The following is a 24,996-nucleotide window of genomic DNA, read 5'->3' on the forward strand; positions in this document are numbered from 1 at the left end:
AGCTCCATTATATGGACTTTGACCTCAGATATGAATATATAAAACCATTAAATAATTAAAATAACAGTCACTTATGCAGAGAATAAGTGGCTATTGTGCATTCAGCCCCAAATGATCATTGATATCATCATCCCCTCCCTAACACAAGGCTCAGAGAGAATCATGGAAGAACTGAGACATTAAGCACTGGATGATGTGGAAGATAGCCACAATTTGTTGTCTTCTGCACATGGTCACTGCACTCATGACCTTGCAGCTATTGTTACCTGCACAAGATCAAGCTAATGAGACCAATCAACATTCCAACAGGCAGCATTAATTGAATTCAGTGAGAAATGAAAAAATTAGAGGCCATGAGGGAAAGGGGATATACAAGATTTGTTTTGGGTAAACCAGTCAGAAGTAGAGATTCAGTGTTCATATATTCAAAGTAAATTGTTTACATGTATTACATTGTTAAATATATTATGCTAAACATATAAATCATACTTTAATTGGAATGTTTATTAATTTTTCAATATAAGCATTTTAAGGCATATAATGAGCTGTATTATCTCTGTATTCTATATGACATAAATACATGTACCATATAAAATGTTTAGTAAGTAAATTCCGCTTTAAACAGTTAATGGGTAAAATAGAAATTAGTTTCTCAGAAATATTATTTGATTTTTATTTACTTCACTCTTCATCTCACTATTATTACAAAATAATAATAATTCATATTATAAAATACATCATTTACAATAGCTGAGAGACAGAAAACATTTTAGTGTGCCATGTTTACATCATTTTCAATGTATTTATGAACATTGTTACACATTTAATTGGTACCGTTGGCTTGATCATTCTTTTATATTTATTCTAGCTTGTGTGAATAATTCTAAGTTATGCCAAATTGCATATGAATAATTAAAAATATGTAAATGCATAAATACTGGGAAGAATAAGCAATCCTTTTTCTAACAGGATGTCAGGAAATTGTTGCTATAAAGTAATGCCACCTCTCTGAGTATTTTTTCTCTTTTTAAAAGTGTTTCTTTCTGATCTGAACTTTCATGCTTTTTGTTGACTCCTGCTTCTCCTCTGGGAGGTACAGTTACTTTTATCTATTCTTTATGCTTGCTAGGTTTTGAGCTGCCTAGGTGTGGGTCTTGTTGCTCCTTGCAATACTAAGCAGCCATAGGTACAGAGGTGATCACACAGCCAGTGTCAGCTGCAGTGTCTCAGGCAGGGTTTGAAAGAATGCATGGGGTTTCTAGATCAAGGAGAATTAAAGAAGAGATCACCTGGCTTCTCGCCAAAAATTCTCCATAGGAAACCACCCATCAACTGGAAAAGTGTGAATTAAATGGGTGGCACATAGTGATGCTGGCTTTGCAGATAATCTTACCAGATTTGTGTGGGAACAAACACAGGAGCTGAAATACGACCTGTGCACATAATCACTCGGATAAACAGAGTAAATCTACTGTCATCATAGTTGAGTAACAGCTGACTGACCTGCTGGCTTAACTTGTATGAAGACTGAATTTATATAAGTATCCACAGTTGTGCATTTGTTAGGGGCCTTGGTGGGGACATTGGAGAAGCCAGCCTGAGTATGAATATTTTCAAGATTTTGTTAACATGCGGAGGTGAGTTTAAGTTTGCAAATTGTTTGCCTTTAGAAGACTATGGGTATTGAAAAATTGGATCTGTGCTGGGATCCTTTTAGTTTCAGTTAATATTCCTCCACTTCTTGCTTATTCTTGTGTACATGTAGGTGTGTGTGAATAAGGAGAAAAACTTAATATGCCCTTAGGTTATTTCAAGCAGTACTCCACTTGATATTTCCAAAATCCTCTTTTTGTAGCGCTATTTGCTTTTAACTCTTGTCTACTACATATTATCATATGATGCATTTCTGAAATTTATGGCTAATTTTCACACTAGGCTATTTCTTTGGATACTGTATATGCTCACATATTATCCTTTTGTTGTATTTCACAGTCTGGGAGAGAGTTTCACAATATTTTATTTCTGCTTTTTGCTGAGGAGATGTGGACTTATGAATCTATAATGAGTCACATTATAAAGCAAAGCAGAGTCTTTTTTCATGATGGTGGAAAATAATGAAAATAAAAAAGCAAATAAAATCAGAAAAGACAATGCACTGATGTTTTGAAGTGGTGTTTCAAATAAAAATGTGGTAAACTTTCTAATTAAAATGTAGTGTAAATGAACACACATAATTCCTTGATTGAATGGTCAATGACAAGGAGGAAATTAGGGAAATTTCCTTTGAACAGGCATAGTCATTGTACTTGGTAATAGTTCAACAGCCAGACTGAATGAAGAAATAAAGATAGAATAATGATTGGATCTCAACTTGTTCTTTAGTCAAAATTCATATGTAAGGCCCAACAGAAAACATGTATTAAAATCTCATTTAAAGAGAAAACCAGTGCTAGTTTTGTTTTACATGAAGCCTTTTCATCAGCTACAGTCACTAATGAGCACAAGCCTACAGAATGATCATTTCATTGCTCTTGGTTTTACTTAAGTCTTTCTGTGTTACAGCTCTAGTGTTTTCCAATATTGTGGCAGAAATTCAGATCTTAATCAACCCTGTGAATTTGCCTGAAAATAAGCTTCCTGGAACAGAGCTAAGCCGTGCTTATGACAAAGATGTGGCTGGAAAACCAAATGCCTACCACTTTTTGAATAAAACAAAAGATTTTGTCATCGATGCAAGTAAATTAATTTTAGCATTTATATATTTTTATTTATTTTGTAATTGTTACATTAAAGTGAGACTCTGAAGATAATGATGTAGTTACACTCCAATGGTACATTAGAATATTTGCTCAAACTTTGCTTCAGATAATTTCATTTTCTGAAGTTTCCTTTCTGTCTTGCTCGTCTTTCAGAATAAGCCTCATATTGCTGCAAGTGTTCTTTCCTGAGTAAATTAAGTTCTGTCCAATAATTAGCTTGAGAATTGTTTCTGCTTCTTCCTTTTCCAAGCAAAAAGTAGCCCTTGAGTAAAAGATGATTTGGGATATATATATTGAGACCATTTCAAGGAAAACCATTTTGAAATTGTTTTGATCAATAAATTGAAAGTGTATCCATGAGGATTAGCAAAGCATCAGTTAAGGCAGGGAGCACACTTCTGGCAGTGCCCAGCCAGGTAGTTTATGTGTTTGGTAACTTGATAAAAAGTAGGAAGAGGTTCTCAGGTAAATCATTGAAGAAGCAGACCAAATTCACTCTTTCCCTCAATTAGCATGCAATCCAGGCCCACTTGAAAATACAGGTGATGCTAGTGAAAGATCATCAGCTTGTTTTTATCCATATGTTCTTTGTTCAAAGTGTGATTTTTTCATAACTTTATAATTTTACAATCACATATGAAGCTAAGGTAGTGTTAACTGTAAACTGAGTTGTGCCCTAGCATGGCTCCTTTTTATATTTCAGACACCTGTTAAAATGCATGTGCACATTTATTTGCATATTATACTCAAATGTGTCAAAGCACTGACTGGTATAATGATGATAAATGTAAGAAAATAGGTTTTAAAAATAGAAATGGCTTTGTGTCTCAGCTGCCGGGCATGTATCTTCTTTAGAATGCTCTATTGAGAGCAGAGCATGCTCTACATTCTACAACAGCCCCATTTCCACAGAAGTCATTTCCAGCTTCTGATCATCAGACCCTCTCTTTCCACTCAGTCTCTGAGAATCTACATTAAACCTCAAATTTGCAATTAATTTATCCTGACTATAGAGTGATACTAGAAATCTTTCTGTGGCAATAGTGCCTCTGATTTTTTATTTACTTATTTATTATCTGTGTGTGGTGTTTGTAAGTGTATGTAAATCAGAGATTGACAGCAGGGGTCCTTTTCAACTGCTCTGGCCTTATTTCTTGAGACAGGCTCGTTCACTAAGTCTGGAGCCCATCAATTTGGCTAGGTCGCTGGCCAGAAAACTCCAGGAATCCTCCTGTCTGCCTTTCCTTCTCTGGGATTAGAGGATGTAAAGCTGTGCTCGTCTTTTATGCTGATCTTAATCCAGATCCTCAGGCTTGTGCAGGAAGCACTCTGTCTGCTGAACCATTTTCCCAGATGGTCTTTAACTTTTCCTAGTCAGACCCTCTCCTAAGTCTCAACTGTCTGCTACTCTTTTTTTATTTGACCTCTGACATCTGACCAAAGACATTCTTTTTTCCTATTTGACCTCTGCTGAAGCTACAGTGTAAATCTTGGCTTTCATCCCTGATGAGATAAGTACTCCATATTACTTCCTCACCATTTCTTTATAATACGAGTATATCTGAATCTAATTATGGAAAACATATGCACACCTAATCTCTCATTTCCTGTGGCCCTTGCAATTGCCTAAGATGGAAGCTTTTGCAAACAAGTATTATCCTCTCCTCTGTGCTCATCAGCATCCTACTCAGCTTCGTCCCTAAGATAATCCCACATAGTCTTGTGTACCCAGATCTTTCCATCCTGTCCCCAATATGCTCCCAATATGATTTATGAAAAAATCATTTTTTAAAAACAATTCTTTTCTTAACCTATCTTGTGACATTTTTCTATCTCTTGGCTTAACCAACAATTTTCATCTTCAGGAACAATTGTAGCATGTCTCCTGTCGATATTACTCACACTCCCACACATCTCATATCTCTGGGTCAGGAAGTGGGGAGTCAGCAAGCTTCTCCATCTGTAAAACTGATTCTTGAGTGTGGTTATGGTCCTCTTTGGAATTTCCCCTGCTTATTTTCAGCTCCAGATATTTTGCTTCTTCCCACACCCTAGTAGTCATTTCTCTGGGGGCTTGATTATGTCACTCATACTGTTTCTTCCTACTTCATGTTCTGCCACAGTGTTTCTTCTGTTTTTATGATCCTCACACTATATCATAGTCAGTGTCCCAAATGCTCCATCCCTTTTGTGAGCCAGTGTAAAACTTTGTACTCAAATCTCTATAACTTTAAAATAAATTGTCATTCATATATCCCTGTGGTTGTAGCCAGAGCTTTATCAACACCCAGTACAGTTTTGTTTCTGAGTATATATGTGCTCACAAATTTATAGCTGTGTGTATATGTACAGACACTTGCAGCACGAATCTTAGAAGATCTTATTAATAAAATCAAACCTGAAGCCAGGTATTGAGGTGAATGCTGGAAGATCAGAGAAGCAGAATAAGCCATAGCCATCTCACCTTGCCAATTCCTCAGCTGATCCTGTTTCCTCAGACTGGAAGCTTCTGAGTCCTCATCCAAATGGATCTCAGCTGAACTGTGCTGCTCAAAGCCTAAAAGCTTAACCAGCTCTAGTTCCTGGTCCTCGGGTCTTATATACCTTTCTGCTTTCTGCCGTCACTTCCTGGGATTAAAGGCTCACCTCCTGGGATTAAAAGCGTGAGTCTCCATGCCTGGCTGTTTCCAGTGTGGCTTAAACTCACAGAGATCCAGATGGATCTCTGCCTCCCAAGTGATAGGATTAAAGTAGCATGTGCCACCATTTTCTGGCCTCTATGTCTATCTAGTGGCTGCTCTGTCCTCTGATCCCAGATAAGTTTATTAGGGTGCATGATGTATTGGGGAACACAACATCACCACAGACACTCATGTGCCAGTGCTGGTGGGGGGCCAGAGTTGACACTGAGTGTCTTCCTTCCCTGCTTTTGACCTATATATTGAGGCAGGGTCTTTCACTTGAACTCATAGCTAACCAGTCTTGCTTATCTAGCTAACCAGGGTCTGCCAGGAATCCCTTGTATTTACCTTCCAAGGCTGGGAACATAGGTTGGCTATGTCTACCTAGATTTTATGTGGTTTCTGGGGGTCTGAACTCTGATCCTTGAAATTGAACAGGTTCTTTAACCACTGAAAAATCTCCCAGTCCCTTTTATTTTCCTCTTAATTTCAGAATCTCAAACATAGAGTTTATTTTTTAAACTCTTTAAACAAAATTACTAATCACAAATGTCAAGGTCCATTGTTTTGTTTTCTTTCTTTTTGTAAATTACCTCTATACTTTCTGCAGTCATTGAAGTTCCTCTATCCATCCCTCCCTGATAATATGGTCAGGGAGTTTGCTATATGGTTCTTGGACATTTTACTTGAGAGAACTCATTCATTTGACTGCCCAATTGTTGTTGTTCTGCTATTCCTGGGCCAAGGAATATTTGGGAAAAATCACATGAACCATCATATCAATCCTAATTTATCCTTAGCTCAAAGGGTGTTTGAGTCACCCTTAAAGTGGCTGTAGTCAGATCTATTTTCATTGGCTAACGTGTTTATTTCTCAGTATTTCAAACCTCTGATACACCTAAAATCTTCTTTATTGTCAACTGAAATCACATCACATATTGGGAAATGACTATAAATCATCAGTAGACTTCTTTGGGTTCCTTATAGACAGTTACTTTGCCTTTCTACCCTCTTGCCACAAGAGATGTGCTTTCTTTTACCTATTCCCAGCCCTTTCAAATTACTATGAATTCCTCTTGTATTTTTATTCCCTCTCAGTGATCATGCTAAACTAGTTAATTATTAAACATTTCTTATATTTTCTTCATCTTCACTTTGGCAATGTTCAGCCATCATTTAAGCCATTCTTATCTTAGTAAAACTCATGTGTCACCACAAAACATCTCACTTCTCATTTAATTGGTCAGTGTCTGTAAAGAATTCTCTTCAGTGTTGTTTTTAATTCTTGCCTCTGTCATATATTCTTGTGTAAAGTTCAGGATGAACTGTGATTTCACCAAGACATATCATTCTACTTTAATGATAGATTCAAGGATATAGTTTGGTCCTTGCCTCATATAATCTTATTTTTGTTGTTGTAAGTAAAAATTACCCTTTGCTTTTTAAAACACACTTATCTTTTTTTAAGTTGCATTTATTTTTATTTTATGTGTATGGGTACTTTGCCTACACGTATGTCTATGCACCACATGTGTGTGTTGCTTCTAGAATCCAGAAGGTGTTGAATCCTCTAGAACTAGAGTTGCAGATGGTTGCTACCTCTAAGACATGGTAGGGATGCATGGCAAGAAAAAGCAGCCCCCTTCATGAACAGAGAGAGAAAAAGAAAGGTAGAGAGAGAAGAGAGGAAAGAAGAAAAGAAAGGCTGGGCTCACACAATTCCGTTCTAGGACACTCTCTAATAACATGAAGATCTGCCACTAGTTCCCAACTTTTGAAGAATTCACCACCTCACAATATCACCAAGATGGAACTTAGCCATGAAAACATGAAACTGTACAGAACATTCTAGATTCAAAGTAAATGAGATGCTAAATCTCTACTACTGGTGACTCATCAACAAACATCTGGGACTATGCTAGTACCAAAGTATGAGCTATTATAAATCTACTTCTTTTGGTAGTTGGATCTTTAAACTCCAGATATAGCTAGATTTTATATGTTATCTGCACAGATACAGGCAATTTTGCGTTATATCCTTAGCACCAAAATCTTTATAAGGAGTTAGAAGAAGACCCATAGAAGACCCAATTTCGTCAAGTTGGTTCAGTCTAGTAAGATAAGACCCATTAAGAGACACCATAGTAAATAAATCCTATCAATGATGTTACTGATAGTCTCTCAAGGTTGGATCTAGCACCACACTTTGAAATTATTTCTTAATTACTTAGGAATAATACATAAACTCCATTTCAATTTGAGTGATGTTCAAGTAGGGTTATGTGTATCTCCTGCTATGACCTCAGTTTATCTGGCACATAAAATTCCATAAAATTAAAAGGGAAATCTCTAAGAACTTATAGGAAGTTTGTTTCAGCAAACTTACCATTTGCCATTTTTAAATTCATAAGCTAGTACCAGTAAGTGCATATGTTTTAAATGATTATAAAAGATAGTCTATTGATAATAGCCAATTTCTCAGAATGTATTGTAGTTTTTCCCTCTATTCAGTAGATTTCTTCCTAAGATAGTATTATATTTAGTTTCAAGTAACTTATTTGTTGAAACATGTTTCTAGTTTCTTTCAAAATATCCAGACTTAATAAAACTGATATGCCTAATAATAAAAACATGTTTGAACTGTCTATATTTTTTCTTCATTTCATCTATACTAGCTCTTCTTTCCTCGATTTAACTGATTATTTTAATGCTGAAAATTAGACTACTCTAGCAGGAGCAACATATCTCCTTCCACAACATAGAATTCTTGGTAACAAATTTTATCTCAGTTTCAGGTCAAAAGTCTGCAAAACCCAGACCCCAGGGGCTGGAGAGTTGGCTCTGTTGATAAAGTACTTGATATATAAATGTAAATATTTTGAGATCAGATTCTTAGCACCCAAGTAAAAGCTGGGCATAGCAATGGTCATCTGTAAACCAGTGCAGGTGGGAAGGGGTAGTGACAGAGAGATCCATGATGCTTTCTGGTCAACCAGTGAATCCAGTCAGTTAACTCAAATGATGAGAATTCTATACAAGGCAATAAATGATCTAGGACAACATCAACATCAACCTCATGTAGCATACCGCCAACAAACATGTATATACCACTGCCCCATACCCATATTATCAAACACATAAAGACTTTATATCATGATTTTAGAGTCAACTTATTATAACTAGTGAAGCTTGATATAAATAAACTTTTTCCTTGTTTATATCAAGTGAGCATGAGGACAATGAAATCTCTGTCACTAATAGTCTCTGTGATTTCAGAAATGATTTTCAATGAAAATGTTTTAAGGAAAACACAGTTTACTAGATCAAAATGTGTGAATTACTTATATCTACTTGCCTGTATTTTTTCTTTGTAAATAATTTGTTTTCATACCTATTTTCTTTTCTTTCCTATGAATCATAAAAGATTCATAGAATGACAGATAATTGTGCTACTTTGGATAGATCATGTCATTTCCAATTTAATTCATTTGCATATCAATTATAATTTCTAATACTAGCACATTTCTAGACATTTAAGGTATATTTTTGTAGATAGAAAGATACTTAGGTATTTATGATTTTAATTGTCTCTTTGTTAGATTCTGGTGTCATCACAGCTACAAAAATCTTTAATTATGAAACTGATCCAACCAGGTTTCTACTTATAGTTGATACTGGAGGGGTCATGAGACATGTTTTGACCATTAATATAATAGATGTTCCAGAACCTCCAGACTGTACTGCTGACCCCCTCTTTTCTTCGGGTTCAGGTATGATTCTTATTTTTTCCTGTTGTTTAGTTTCAATAGAAATATACAGTGAAAGAGATGAGACATACTGTTTAATATGGAACTATTTGGTGGTATTATTAGACAAAGTATGTAGTATATACAAATATAAAAAACTATACCCCATTATACATATGTATAAGAAAACAAACCAATTCTCAATAGAATAGACTGAATGTACATTTGCTAGGGGTAGAAAATTTCACTTATATATTGGGAGGTCAGAAAGCAAACACATTGAAATTAGAAAAATAATTCTTAAGGACATTTATAAAAAAAGTAAGATATGATTGAGCGTTCCTTGGATATATGCCCAAGAGTGGTATAGCTGGGTCTTAAGGAAGATTGATTCCCAATTTTCTGAGAAACTGCCATACTAAGTTCCAAAGTGGCTGTACAAGTTTGCACTCCCACCAACAATGGAGGAATGTTCCCCTTGCTCCACATCCTCTCAAGTATAAGCTGTCTTCAGAGGATTTTTTTTTTTTTTTTAAATCTTAGCCATTCTAACAGGTATCTCAGAGTCATTTTGATTTGCATTTCCCTGATGACTAAGAATGTTGAACTATTTCTTAAATGTCTTTTGGCCACTTGAGATTCTTCCTTTGAGAATTCTCTGTTTAGCTCTGTAGCCCATTTTTAAATTGGATTGTTGTTATTTTGATGTCTAGTTTCTTGAGTCCTTTATATATTCTGGAGATCAGCCCTCTGTCAGATGTGGGGTTGGTGAAGATCCTTCCCCATTCTGTAGGCTGTTGTTTTGTCTTATTTATTTTGTTCTTTGCTTTATAGAAGCTTCTCAGTTTCAAGAGGTCGCATTTATTAATTGTTGCTCTCAGTGTCTGTGCTACTGATGTTATATTTAGTAAGTGGTCTTTTGTGCTAATGAGTTCAAGACTGCTTCCTACTTTCTTTTCTATCAGGTTCAGTGTTACTGGTTTTATATTGAGGTCTTTGATCCAGTTGGACTTGAGTTTTGTGCATGGTGATAGATATGGATCTATTTGCAATCTTCTATATGTTGACATCAAGTTATGCCAGCGCCATTTATTGAAGATGCTTTCTTTTTCCAGTAGGATCAGAATCTATCCCTGGTGCATGAGCAGGATTTTGGGACACCTTGTGCATCTTTGAGGCAGAGGGAAGGGCTTGAATTTGCCTCTACTGGATGTGCCTCCACATGGGAGGCCTTCCCTTCTTGTGGGGAGGAGTGGGGATGGGTTGGGAGGAGGTGTCTGGGGGCAGTGAGAAGAGGGAACAGGGGGATCTTTGATTGGTGTGTAAAATGAATGGAAAAATTTTCTAAAGAAAAAAAGAAGTAAGATAGGAAGGCAGGAGGGAGATATAAGTAAATGTATTAGTGAATTACTCTTTTCTTGGCTAACAAGTGAATTTTCAGAATCCTGCTTTGGTTATATTATTTTTTCTTTTTATGAATAAAATCTGAGATCATGAAATGTTTCATCTAAAGCATTCTACTTTTTCTGATAACAATTTTCCAAACGTTAAGTGATCAGAGCTTAGTCTGTGTTCTCTGTCATGCGTCGGATTTTTTTAACTAAAGAGCTATTGTCTAATAAATACCTTTTTATTCAAAAATTTCAACAACAAAATAGTTCGCATTCCTTAAAGGTGTGTCAGACATTCTACCTTCTCATCTTCTGATTGTAAGGAAGAGATGTGGGAATTAAAAATAGTAAGTTATTGAGAACTGAGTACCCGGGATTCATGATTTGAATGATGAGTTCACTATCACTCAACTCTGCTCCTGTAGCAGAAATGCAGCAGTGCATAACTGACAGCAAGCAGGTGCATTGCTGGCATCATGAATACTGAAACATCAGTTTCATACAGCTTTTTTCTGTCACAGAATATCTGTTTTTGTATATTTAAATAATTTTATTTTATATAAACTTTTAACTTTGTTTTAGTTTAGATCATAGAAACACCAACACAATTACAGATGTAACTTATTTGAATAAGTTTAAAGATATTGAGAACAGATAGAGGAAGGCCAGACAGCAGTTTATTTTTCAGTAATCCAGGGTGCATTTTAGGTAGGGATGTGGTAGAAATTAATGGGAAGACTTGTCTTGTTATGCTTAAGTGCTAAGTGAATCCAATGACAAACAAACTAAAAAGGAAGAAGGAAAGCACTCAGGTTTCTGATTTGCAAAACTGAGGCAGAGATCCTCAAGCATAAAAGGGAAACTGAGGAATAGACATCATTTGAAGAGAATTCTGAGCTGTTTGAACATGTTATTTGATTGTTTGTTTGGGGATTAGGCAATAAATAAGGACTCCAAGCAAAACAGGCAAGCAATCTTCCATAAATGGCACCCCCAGAACAACATATCATATTTGACATGCCTTTGGTACATGTATCAAAGCAGGGATTTTAGTTAGCAGTTGAGCTCAGAGGGCTTGCATAGGGCTATGAATGTTTTGTAATTGAAACCATGGATTTGGATGAAATTACTAAATCACAGTCGGGAATTAGAGGAAAGGAAGGCAGAGGGCCAAACCTTGAAGAACAACATTTAATGACATGGGGAAGAAAGCTAGCCTGCCAAGGAAAGAGAGGACTCAAAGCGGTGGTAGACAAAGGAGGAGCTATTCCATAAACGACAGGGAAAAGAACATTCCAGGAGAACGCCAGGTGCTTGCTGAGTAGAACTGCCTTCTACAATGAACTGAATTGGCGAATTACAACGCACGTTGCTTCCCCCAGACAATATAAGGAAATATAACCAACAAGTCTAGGAGCTAGTTTACCATGTCGTGGTGTGGAAGCCAGAGTGTAGCAGGTTGGTTTGGCTAGTGAGTCTGAGAAAAGAAAACATATCTTTAAATATCTCAATATGAAACTGAAGAGAAGGCAGAGGCTGGGTTGTCTGGGATTGCAAGACTCCTGTCTGGTTCATTTCTTTTTAAAAGAAGACATTGGGGTAATTTCAGAAACAAGCAGAGAGGATTCATTTGAATGGGAGGTTGAGCACACGAGGAGGGAAGGACAAATGGATGGGATAAAATGCACAGCTGTGATTAATGAAGCCTCTATCACTGTTTGTATCTCCCTTTTGAACAGTTATATGTCTTTATTTATCGTTTTAATTTATTTTCTGTTTATCAAATTAAAAGATGCCTTGAAATTTTATATTTTTTCTTTCAAATTATGCTTGTATTCTACATTCTGAGAACATACTAGTGACCCAAGTGTGTCAGCTTGAGTATCTACTTGAAAGACATTTTTATCACTGTAATTAAAATGTAGTTCTATGAAAATATAATTTACCTCAATTTTGAAGATGATGAATTTGAACTATAAATTTCTTTTGAAAACATAAAGTAATTTTTAATACACCATCTTAAAGTTTAAAATGTACAAAGCAAAATCAAGTGTTCAATTTACTAAATTAGCCATATTAATTTTTTAAATGATCATTAAAATAAATTAGAATTTTTGTATATGAAAATATCTTTTATATTTTCTTCAACTACTGCCTTTACTTCTTTCAAAATCTTGGTTGCATTTAGAAATGTAATGTATATTCCATAAACTCAATACAAAAGTAGTCTTTTACTTCTTTTTACTATTGTGAAAAATATTCTCTAACAATCATGTGCAGTTTGTTTTGTTTTCAATAGGAACAAGCACGTGCACACACACTTTCAATGGTATTGGCTGTATATTTAACTAAATAACTGTGTTCTTGTCATGTTTTATTTCCCCTTCCTATCGTAGTAAAGAAGTGAGGTATCAGATTATCCCTCCTGATCCCCCCCCACCCCTGAGTTCTTGTACCCTATCTGGATCTCAAACTCCTATGACTCTTGAGTGTGATGACTACCTTCTTCTTGCTTTGAATTCCTTCTTGCCTATGAGGGGATAATAAATGTGTGCTCAATGAGGACAGAATAAGGGAGATAGTTACTGGACACCTGGGATTGCTAAGACACTGTTGGACATGATCTGAAATTCTGTACCAGCATTTTGCCATATCAAAGAACTTAATAGCTATTCAGGAGATTGCCAACAGGAGATTTTTTTTTTTCCATAGATGCTGGAAGTTTTAGATCAACTCCTTCTTAGTGGTGCTCTTTTGTCTGCCAAGTGATGAAAGAAGTATCACTTGTATAAATGTTGATGGGAAATCAATAACATAAACACTAAGTTTGGTCCATTTGTTAGGCAAGCATGGATGTACAAATAAGTTTTGTGAAACTGTTTCTGCTGTAGAATGGATTTAAGATTGAGTAAGAGGTGAAAAGATAATATAAACCCTGACAATGAAGGGTAGCAAAGAGTTGGGGCCAGAGGTAATCAGTGTTTTACAGAAATGAGTGTGTTTATACGCTAAAGAGTAGTAGGCAGAAGTGAAAGAGTGACTGAAAATGAGGGATAACCCAGTCAGAGCAAGGGAAGATCAAGGGAGGTGCCAGACAGTGAGCAGGTTTGCCCCTTGTGGAGAAATGCTTCCATTTCACCAATACAAGGACAGAACACGCAGTTATGAGTGGTGGTGCAGAGCCCCTGGGAAAAGTTCAGCTCTTACTAGCCTAAGCGGTTGTTTACTTTGTGATAGGTTGATAGCTCCACCCTGGACTTCAAAATAGATGAGAAGGGGTGAAGGCTTTTGGGGGGGAAAAACAAAGATTGAGGAACATAGAAAGTTAAAAGAGTGCACTAATGAAGAATTGCTTCAGAGCTTTGAGGGTTCAGTACAGTTAAACCTTTAATAATTCTCTTTGTAGATAAAAGCTTGAGCTAATAAAGACTCAGAAAAACCTGACAGTTGGCCAACATTTGGACAATTCAAAAGGACATTAAGTCCAGTGTTCTGATCATTTGATTCAAGCTGAAGTTTAGATGCCTGCATCTGTCTAGTTATGCTTTACTTCATCTATTTTAAATTTCGATTATTATCTTAGAGTAATTTTGTATTGGTGAAATTATTAAGGCCACTCCACATAATTAAAAGGGAGGTTTATTTTGTGGGGAACTTACAAGTGAAGGGATAGGTTGCAGGGTCTGCGAAAGGTGTAGCGCAGTCCGGTGATGTTCTCTGGAGAATTCTATTCAGTCTACCTCTAGCGTCCAGGGTCCAGGAACCAAGAGGGCCGGCACATCCGGATCTCAGGTCTTCAGGGTCCTCTCTTGGCCCTGCCTTGTAGTCATGACAGTTACCGAAGCCTCAATGGGGGTTGGAACTTCCAGATCAAAGCTGAAATGGCTACCCACTACATGTCCCTCTTTTGTCTAAATAAGAAGGTTCTAACCTGATACAAGATTATATACAAAGGAATGGCTATAAATATTGTTCAGGAGTAATGAGGGATAATGACCTAGATAAGATGAACTACTACCAATGCAAACAATATCAAGCAAGAAACACATACAAAAATCCAGAGATGTCAGAGCGTAGGTAAATGCATGTTACAAAGATCATTCCAAAAGGTGTCCTATCCTAAAGAACCTGAATCTAATACTTAATATGTTCTATCTAGCACACACACCCTCATAATGCACACAACACATGCACATACACACAGACACACACAGATGTACACACCTTCATAAATCACACACACACACACACACACACACAGATGCACACGTACACATGCAGACACTCATTTCAGAAATAAAGAAAACAATATATATATACTAAGTTGTACCTATAACTGCTAGTCTTCAATCCCATCAAAGACCTGAGAAGGAATATAATGGTACCTGAGAAATGGAAGATGGTTGCAAGCAACTTTTGGGAATCTTGCAAGAGTAGACAGAGACAGCTGGCAGCCTGGACAGTCACCTAATGTTTCTCAGTATGTGGGAGCATTCAAATTGGCTACAGGCCTAGAGTATCTGACAGACCATTTTCAGAAGCAGGAATTCTGAAAGACCATCTTACCCTATCTTGGCAGAGTTCAGAGGTCACTTTTCCTTGTGTCCTGCTTGTCCAGAAGAATAGCATTCATACTGTCAGCAGTTGAGGCAAGGGCATTTCTTTGCCCAATAGGTCATTTTGTGCCAAGAAGACAGACTTCCAAATGGGAATGTCTTAGAAGCCCAACATTCTCTCGGGATCAAATTGGTGCTGCCAGGAGCAATTGTGTCCCACGTCAACAGAATTCTAAGTTATTTAAATGCCATATTCTCTAGGTCCATGAAGTGTTTGAAGACTACCTGTCCATCGACTTATGTTATCTGTGAATCTGGATAACCTAACTAATATAACTATAGAGATGACAAGCATAGGTGACTATAAATCTATAAGTCTTATCTACCTAAATCATCTAAGGACTAAGGCTTCCCATGAACATGGTAAACAGTCTATAAGCAAATATACGGTAAAGGACGATGTCTTCAAAATTGTGACAATACACAGGATATTTATAACAGAGGTAGGAATGTATAGTGCAATATGCAATATGACAATAATCTTAAATGTATATCAATATACAGAATATCCTAAACAGAAGTAGAACATACATACTGTATGACAGATATAAATTTACATTTGTATCAATATATAAATATTTGAAATAAGAGTAGAAATATATGTACATTATAACAAATATAGTTCTGTATTTGTATCAATATACAAATTATCTTAAACAGAAATATACAAATAGTTTACATTTGTATCAACATATAAGAATCCATAACAGTGCAAATTATCTAAGGTTGCTATTTTACTAAATTCCTTTACTAGTATATACAATAATCTACCATAATATCTTATACCTATCCATTCCATTTCTTCTTTTCCTTTTTTTGAGACACTTTTTCTTTTCTTAAGGAGAGTACTCAGTCTAATATTTTCTTTCACCCCCAACCCTATAACCATCATCCATAACCCTGAGAAATATGAAACCTTAGATAGAAGGGGCGTCATTTTCTTAGAATTGCTTCCTGCTGTTTAGGGGGTGATAGTATCTTTGTTGGGTACTGTAAGAAAGCTCAGATAGTTAAATCTCAGTTAGACTAACTGTAGATTCTGGAGCAATGGCTAAGATTGTCTGAAATTTGGCAAGAAGTGAAGTATGATGATGATTACCACGGCATCATTCTGGATTGGGAAGAGTTGCTGTTGTTGGGGCCCCATTTTCCTTCTGGAGACTTCAGAGATTGCTATTAGAAAACTTCCAGATCAAAGCTGGAAATGCTACCCACCTCAATTTTGTTATCATTTATTTGACTTTAATGAAAAAAACAAGTTTTCAGGTGTGTTTTTAAGCATTTCTGTCCCTTCCTGCACTACTGTACACCCATGAGGCTTTGAACAGAATTTTCTGGTTTTGTACTTTCAATAGATTTGATTTTTCTGGTAAGAGTTTCACAGCATAATTAGACCTGGTATTTGCATTTTTTCTCTTACTGACAGTTTTTCTGTGTGATTTTTTTTTTGTTTGACACATGGCATCAGAGTGAAATGAAAGCTTAAGACATCAATTCCTAAGTTTAATAAGATTTTATTCTTCATATTATTAATTCACCTAAGTTTCTTTGAAATTGGATGATGATATGTATTCAAACCATGCTAAAGTGGATTTGTGTGTGTTGGTAATTATTCTCTTCTTTCTCCTCTTTCTTCTTGTATTATTTCTAAAGAAAATATGGGAGACATGTTCCTGAGTACCAGCATTACCCTCCACTATGCCAAAATCTCTTACATTAAATGTTACAAAAATTTTAATTTAGTTGAGAAATTTGGGAAAGTTTGGTTTTATTATAAGTTGAATTTAGTCTACTTATATAAGAAATAGGAAATTTAAAAATGCCTTGTCACTGATCATGAGTTCAAGTTTCAATAAGGTCTAATGGAGCAATGCACAGGCACACACACCCTCATAATGCACACAACACATGCACATACACACACAGATGTACACACCTTCATAAATCACACACACACACACACACACACACACACACACACATGCACACATACACATGCAGACACTCATTTCAGAAATAAAGAAAACAATTTATTTAACAAATTTTTTCCTGAGCCCACACAATTCATCCATGCCATATTTTATATAAGTTTATGCATTTTTAAAAAAACCTGTGTTTTAAAGAGATGTTATAAAGTATGTGAAACAGACCCTAGCAGATGTAGAAATACTTTGTGGCACCTTACTGGATCCTCATGTCATGTTCTTTCTTACTAAGCTATAGTTGCTGACAATAATGCTACGGAGTAAGGAAAAGCACTCTGTGAGCCAGGAAAGATGATAAGAAGCCAAAGAGGGAAAGACTAAAAGGAGAAAAGGAAGACTAGCTGTCTTAAATTGTTAGCCCAGTCCCACAATAATCCAAAATCCACATTAACATAACAAATATTTTGATATAATGTTCTTGATTTTTGCTTCACAGCTACATTTGAAATTGCTGAGGACTATCCACTCTTTCAATCCATCTATAAAGTGACTGTTACAGATGAGGACATTGCACATGGTGACAGGCTAACAGTAGGTGGCCAATATTGCGGGAGATGCGTATATTTCTGAAGCTGGTACACAGGGCAAAGTATCTGAGGCTGTTTAGAAGAATAGACAACATAATTTAATGAATGAATAAAGTTAATTATTCAGTGCAATATTTGTGTTAAAGTTGAAAAAACATTTTAGAAGATTATTTTTAATGTGATTATATAATAAAATGTGCATATATGTATACAAACCCTACTGTAAACCAGTCTATATATATGTATGTTTGTGTTTGTGTGTGTGTGTGTGTGTGTGTGTGTGTGTGTGTGTGTGTGTGTTTCTGTGTCTGTGTCTCTGTGACTCATAAGTATCTAACCTATAGAGATTTGTTTTCTAATAATTGATTCATGGTTAGACAGTTTCTCATAGACTTGGCAAGGAAGGAAACCTTCTAAAGTTCTATCCAGGGAGTGTGCTGGCATTTAAACTCTGAGAGTCAGCATGCTATCCTAACAGCTGTTCCTTTTGAACACATACTGACATCTCTTACTACTAATTCAGTGACTCTCACTGTGAGCTAATGGAGCAGCAATGGCTGCTGGGCTGTCAGCTTACCTGGGCTGCTCTCGCTTTATCCCAGACCAGTGTCGTGATGTTGGGACAGTCATATAAACTCTCCTGCCTGTGCTTTGCACAATTAGAAGATATTTATTTCTTTCCCTACCACTCATTGATATTGTTGTCAAAGTAGTAAAATTCCTTATAGAATAGTCAAGATTATATTGTTGTAGACAAGCCAATATGAAATTGTTAAGAAATCTGAGATATTTCCCCATTAGATAATGTCTTTTCTGTAGATTAAAGAAAACTAACCTATGGTACAGCTGAAAATAGTATTGCCAGTTTGCCATTTGTAGGAACATGAGAGGGACCAGTGGGTGATAGTTTCAAAATATCGTGTTTTGAGAATTAGTTATATTGCTAGAGTATAGGATTCATATCAGTTTAAAAATAAGTTCATAACGGTAACTGGAGCTTCCCCTAGCAAATTATTAACTTCTTTTACTTTATTGCCAGACACTTTTGAGAACAGATTTATCTAATTTAACCTCTCCTCAAATTACTGGAGAACTTTCAGTAAAGTTTTAAAACCTGCATATCCAGCTAGCTGTATTAATATTTGAAATTTTAACATGTGTGTGTAAATGTTGATTTCTTTTTGGAATTTAAAAAGTGGCAATAAATTTATTCTGTATGTATATCCTTTCACATATAAAATCATTTGTAGAATCAGAATTAGGCATTTTCAAATTCTTGTAGGAAAATATGGCTGTGTAACTCCATTAAAAATTAGCAAAGGAAGTGTAGAATATTGTAAGCAAGTGAGCTGATTTTCTTCTACTGCAAATGACAACATCCCAGTGATTTTAGAGCAGCTAGCCCATAAGAGTGATTATGAAAAAATAAGGAACTTTCTGTATGTTTGTCCCATTGTTGTACATTAATAACTTTTCTGTACCTTTTGATTCATTTTGGAGTGAATAATATACATTTTATTTCCCAGTTCAGCATCGAGACAGAGTTATCTGGACCAGAGAGGGGAGCACACACTTTTGGAGTAGATCCTGTAAATGGTGTTGTTAGCTTAAGAGGTGAAGATGCCTTGGACTTTGATGCTGGATATCATGTAATTTAATTTTACTTATTTCTCTATGAAGAATGGAAAAGAATTTTAAAAGAGTTTTGAACTCCTCATGAAAAATTGGAGACAATGTAACATTACAGAAAGGGTAATATTTTACAAGATTCATTTGCAAGGATTTGTGTAGTTAACTAAATGTCTAGACCAAACCCTTACAATTACCAAAGTGTAGGGTTTGTACTTTAACTACATAAAAATTTCTAAAGACATTTAAGACCAAATGACCACAGTTATCCCAGGCAAACGACCATTGGAATAACTGAGTGTGAAGGGTAGATAATTGTAAGTTATTACTGTTAGTACTACCATTGCAAAACTGCTCCTGTTCTAGAGATGATTCCAAATATGTTAACTCATGATGCAGTTGAAAAAAGACTGAGTAAGAAAATGCAAGACTCTAGAACAGTGGCTCTCAATCTTCCTAATGCTGCGACCATTTAATGCAGTTTATTGTGTTGTGGGGACCCCCAACCATAAAATTGTTTCCTTGCTACTTCATTGCTGTAATTTTGCTACAGTCATGAATCATACTATAAATATCTGATATGTGCCATCAGGGGTCAAGAGCCACAGGTTGAGAATACCTGCTCTAGAACAAAAATAAAGAAGTTGCTGGTGACTTTTAGGAAGTAGATTTAGAAGGTGAAGATGACTTCAACTTTATAATCTGAAGAAAAAAATAAAAGGATGAGTAATGCAAATGAATCTTACTTAAACTTCAGTTTGGAAATGTTGAGTGTTGCAGAATAGTAGAGTAGGCAATGACAGATTTTATGAGCACTGTATGAGATTAAAGTTAGATGGGAAAGAGGTGGAAGTTAGGTATACTTCGATGTGCATGTAACCAGTTCAGACCTAACATTCTGGTGCTCCCCTGCCTCTCTTGTCTTTACTCATACACTCAACCCAACACATTCAGACTTCTACAATTCTTTCTTCTTTATCCCCACTATACACTTCATCAACTAATTTATGAGATTACACATATAGTCACCCACACAAATCACTGTCTTTTATTCAGCATGGAAGCTTGTACGATGTAGGTATGAATGTTTGTTCAAAGTTTCTTAAAGACCTTTTACTCTGTGTGTAGTGCTTGGTTTGTGTTCTGAAAGTGACACTTGATAATAGGAATGCATGACATCTAAGCAGTGAGAGGAGGGACAGGCTTGACTAGGAGCATACTCAAGTCGGATGACAACCTCAGCCTTTCAGAAACTGCACATTGTTCTTATCCTGAAGAATAGCTTGAAGTCCTGTGTCTCAGGATCAGCCCCAAACAGTTAAGAGCTTCAGTTCACTATATTTTGTGTTTATAGTTAAATATAGATTTCATTCATGCTTTTGTTTCAATTGCCTCTATATTTAGGCCAGCAACCAAGCTACAAAGACCTCTGAGTGAAACTTTATGGGATATAAAATGAAGCTTTTTGAAATTTATTGCAAGTGTAGTTAAGGAAGTAATTATGCTTATTCTGAATAGTAACTCAGAATAGTATTTTTCTTCATATACACTCATTTGTGTTGTATACATTACAGGAAATGTATAAACTATATAGGTATACCAGTTATCAAATGATATATTATAATTTTTCAAAAACCTCTCTTCCAGACTTTCCAGCTTTCAGTGAGAGCAACAGATTCTGCGGGTTTGTTCTGTCAAGGGACAATAATTATCAATATTCGAAACATAAATGATGAGACGCCTCAATTTGAGTAAGCACATTCATTTCAAAGTGTTAGCAGAGGGGAATGGTTAAAGAAAACCTTTTGTATATTTTACAAATGGCAATAAATAGTCTGTGATAATGGAAAAAATGATACCATGGTCTGTCAAAAACTGAGTAGCACATACCCACAACTCATGCATGCATGGATACAAAGAGCAATGTGTATGAGAAAATACTCAAAACAAGTTTAAAAGTGATCAACCTGCAATGAAATGGAAAGATTTGGTTGTGTTTTTGTTTTCATTCTCAAGATTTTCTATGCTATTATGCCAATTTTTAATAATTACACTAACTTTAAAAAATTTTAAATATTTAAGTATTTCATTTTTATATTCCCAAGTACAATGTAACAGGAAATATTTGCAGATTGTCAATACATAGCTTTCAAAGTTTAAAATGTAGTAATTAAATAGTCTATTATAATAGGAAAGTAACTAAATATTTCTTAGATTAGTAAAGAGAAAAATGTAATTGTGTTATGGTCACTTTCCTTTTGTTACTAAGTTGTGTCTCAACAAATAGATAACTATAAGAAGGATTTTATTGAGTTCCCGAATTCACCTGGCTACAGTATCTGAGAAACTGAAGCAAATTTAGAGGCTCAGTAATCTCTTATTTTTGAAAATAATCATTCTTCAGGTCTACCTGTATTTAGTAAAAGCACCATCACTATTTTTCCCCATTTAATAAACATGAATTTATTACCCATTTAACAGAATTTATTACTAAGCACACATGAGCCATGACCAAATTATTATATAGTTTCTAAATATTTTTTTCATATCTGAAGAGACACAGAATACTAAGGAATAGGGAAACAGAAAAGGAAGGGACTTAAAGTGTTCCAGAATATAATTACTATAGGGACATTATGTTTATTATATTGGATATGAAAGAGGAGCCAAGTGAGATGTAATCAGAATGTTGCTTGGAGGCACAGCATAATACACTCAACCCTCTTGTTCTTGGACCTCACATGACACACAAGTTATCAGCTAGATATGATTCTTTAAAATATGCCAGATAAAGAGACTTACATTTCAGAAATATTCTGGAGATGATCAGAGCCATTGTGTGAGATTAATGTTACAGAAATTTACTTAATACCTTGCTCTAAGTTATAGCTTTGGCCAGCCCCTCATCCTAGAGATTATAAGATAAATGGATGCATTCAGTACCTTATGTTCATTTGTCAACTATTCCATGCATTGACTATCTGGAACAATGGAGATGTATTATTCCATGCTGTTTTTCATTTTCCATCTCTCTTATTCCATGGTGTTCTTGACAAACTGGCTTAATAGCAGAAATTATATCAAAGGAAATCATGTTTAAAAAAATCTGTGTAACTTTGCTCCACAAACAAATTTTCTCAAAATTTGAATACATTAGGAGCTCTTAAATTCTTGGGTTTTTGTTTGTTTGATTATTATTATGGTTTTTTTTGGTTTTTTTTTTTTTTTTTTTGGTTTTTCGAGACAGGGTTGTGCCTTTCCTGGAACTAGCTTTATAGACCAGGCTGGCCTTGAACTCACAGAGATCCACCTGCCTCTGCCTCCCGAGTTCTGGTATTAAATGCTATGCCACCACTGCCTGGCTTGGAGCTCTTAAATATTTGACAAAAGGTAATGGTTTCATAAATCCAGAAGTTTCTTTAGTTATAATTCAGTAATTACATTGTAAGAGTTGTTCCCAAAATTTTTCTTTACAATTTTATTCCTAGGCCATTTCCTATGGATTCAATTAATGTGACTGAAAAGAAACCCATTGGAGATTTTGTAGCAAGAGTCAAAGCAACAGACCGTGATCAAGACAGCAGCATCATGTATTCCTTTAAAACTCACCAGGAAATGTTTGCTTTAGATCCTTGTAAGTTTTAGATAAATACTTTTAGACTACTTTAGCTAAACATACACTTACCTCTACACTCCCTTTAGAGCTTGGGCTGGTAAAATTGCTCTTCTAAAATTAAACACTGAGTAGGAAACAGCAGAAACATGTGACATTATACTTATGACTTTCCTACTTGTTAAAAGAGAGCTTCATGACATAGAGTGTTAGCTAAAACTTTGCCTCTACTATGAGCATTATCCTTCAGAGATAATTAGCATTAATGTGTCTGTGGAACACATAGCTATCTCTTTGGTCATATTTGTAAAAATTGAGACTTTAACCAGGTAATTTAATGTTAAATATTTGATTGGGGATAGATTTTTGTCTACGTGGACAGCATAGTTGCTCTGAAATACTGTTCTTGTGGGGTTTTGTTAGACCTGGTATCATCAAATATAGTAACTTAACAACAAACCAGAAGCACCAAGAACATATTGCAGAAGCTGACTGTGTAGTTTCCTATAGGCTGCAGTCATTATCTAATTCTAGAACTTGAGTCAGGGAAGGAAGGTGGACATAAAGTGGGGAAATTTAAGATAGATTAGAACACAAGAGGATGAGGATTCCATTAACATGACTTGGCCTGAGAGTTCTTCTTGCCTCTGACTTTGATGGTGTTAGTGTCCTACAGAAGCTGGGTCCTTCCATCTCAGATTTAGTACACACACCTATTCTAGAAGTCAGAGAAGCTGAAAGATCTCCCAGATATGTCCAATCGGAGGCTGAGTATAGCTATGAATATGACAAAACAAAATTATAAACCTACTTAAAACATTACGGGACTGTGTGTGTGTGTGTGTGTGTGTGTGTGTGTGTGTGTGTGTGTTTCAATTTTAATATAACTCAACTGCATAATTTTAACATGAACTTTATAGAATACAGTGTGTTGCAACAATGTGCAAAAATTGGAAAGGCTGAGGGGAAGATAAGGTAGTTACAGATTCAGTAGTAGCCCGTTCATTTCAGCAGCAATGCAGTAGATCAGCCAAAATTTATATAAGAAGCTAAACTTCCACAAAATAAGGTAAAAGCCTACTGCTACCATTCCCATTCCAGCCTCCAAACTGACCAAGTATCTCCCTGTGGGGCCACCAAAATGAGAAGCCCATGAGTATAGACCAATCAAGTTGGCACATTACAAAACCATAGTACTGATCAGCTATTATTTGAGAAGATTTATTTGAATCCATAGTTTTCAATTTGTTCACAAATCTTCAAATTCAGATATTGGTTGAAGAATGTAAAGAGATGTTAGTAGAATTCTAAAGCTTGTGAAAGTGCTGAAGATGTTCAGAATAAGGTCAAAGTAAATCATTCTAGAGCAAAAAGAGGCAAGTCTTAGAGGGAAAGCAGGTGGTGGCACCAGGGTTGAGCATTACCTTATTTCAGCAAACTTCCCTTAGTTTGATCTCCTTCCATCTTTATGTGTAACAAGATGGCTGAAGCTTAGTAGTAGAAGTAATAAATGATAGGGATGAGTTTTCACACTCGCTACTACAATATATTATTATAATCAATATCAAATGTGACCCCTAAAATTTAGCAATTTAGAGTAGAAATGCTACTTACTGTGTTTGGTAAACAAATACATGATAATTTAGATATTTAGAGGAAATATGATGAAATAATTTTAACATATAATTACTTAAAATAAACATGTAGTAATAAAAAGGCTGTTGTAGAATATTATTTTAACTATGTGAAGACATGTTACACTTGTTTATGCTGAGGAATATTAATTTAACAGTCTAAAGGTGTATTACTTTGTTTATGCTGCATTTGTTTAATTATGTAAAGATGTGCAGCATTTGCTTCACCTTGCCTGTCTAAGATACCTGATTGGTATAATAAAAAGTTGAACAGCCAATAGATAGGCAGAGAAAGGGATAGACAGGACTGGTAGTCAGAGAGAATAACTAAGGGTAGAGATCTAGGTTCAAGAAGAATAAGAGAAGATGGAGAAGAGAACATTAGAAAAAGAGAGGGACACACCCCAGCAGGAAG

General features: G+C 35.6%; 1 protein-coding gene across 3 annotated transcripts in view; it reads left to right on the forward strand.

The window, feature by feature from the left end:
- Positions 1-1,570: 1,570 nt before the first annotated feature.
- LOC121828194 (cadherin-related family member 4-like) overlaps positions 1,571-24,996 on the forward strand; it is a 99,070-nt gene continuing 75,644 nt past the window's right edge. Inside the window, exons 1-7 of one of the 3 annotated variants that reach the window (XM_076566039.1) lie at positions 1,571-1,637; positions 2,563-2,736; positions 9,040-9,210; positions 17,615-17,709; positions 19,232-19,354; positions 20,982-21,085; positions 22,823-22,968. In XM_076566039.1, the coding sequence (XP_076422154.1) occupies positions 1,604-1,637; positions 2,563-2,736; positions 9,040-9,210; positions 17,615-17,709; positions 19,232-19,354; positions 20,982-21,085; positions 22,823-22,968 (847 nt within the window). In that variant the 5' untranslated portion in view covers positions 1,571-1,603. The remainder of the gene's footprint in view (positions 1,638-2,562; positions 2,737-9,039; positions 9,211-17,614; positions 17,710-19,231; positions 19,355-20,981; positions 21,086-22,822; positions 22,969-24,996) is intronic. The other 2 variants (XM_076566038.1, XM_076566037.1) reach the window with 2 other exon arrangements.

Source organism: Peromyscus maniculatus, chromosome 3, assembly GCF_049852395.1.
Source record: "Peromyscus maniculatus bairdii isolate BWxNUB_F1_BW_parent chromosome 3, HU_Pman_BW_mat_3.1, whole genome shotgun sequence".
Taxonomy (NCBI): domain Eukaryota; kingdom Metazoa; phylum Chordata; class Mammalia; order Rodentia; family Cricetidae; genus Peromyscus; species Peromyscus maniculatus.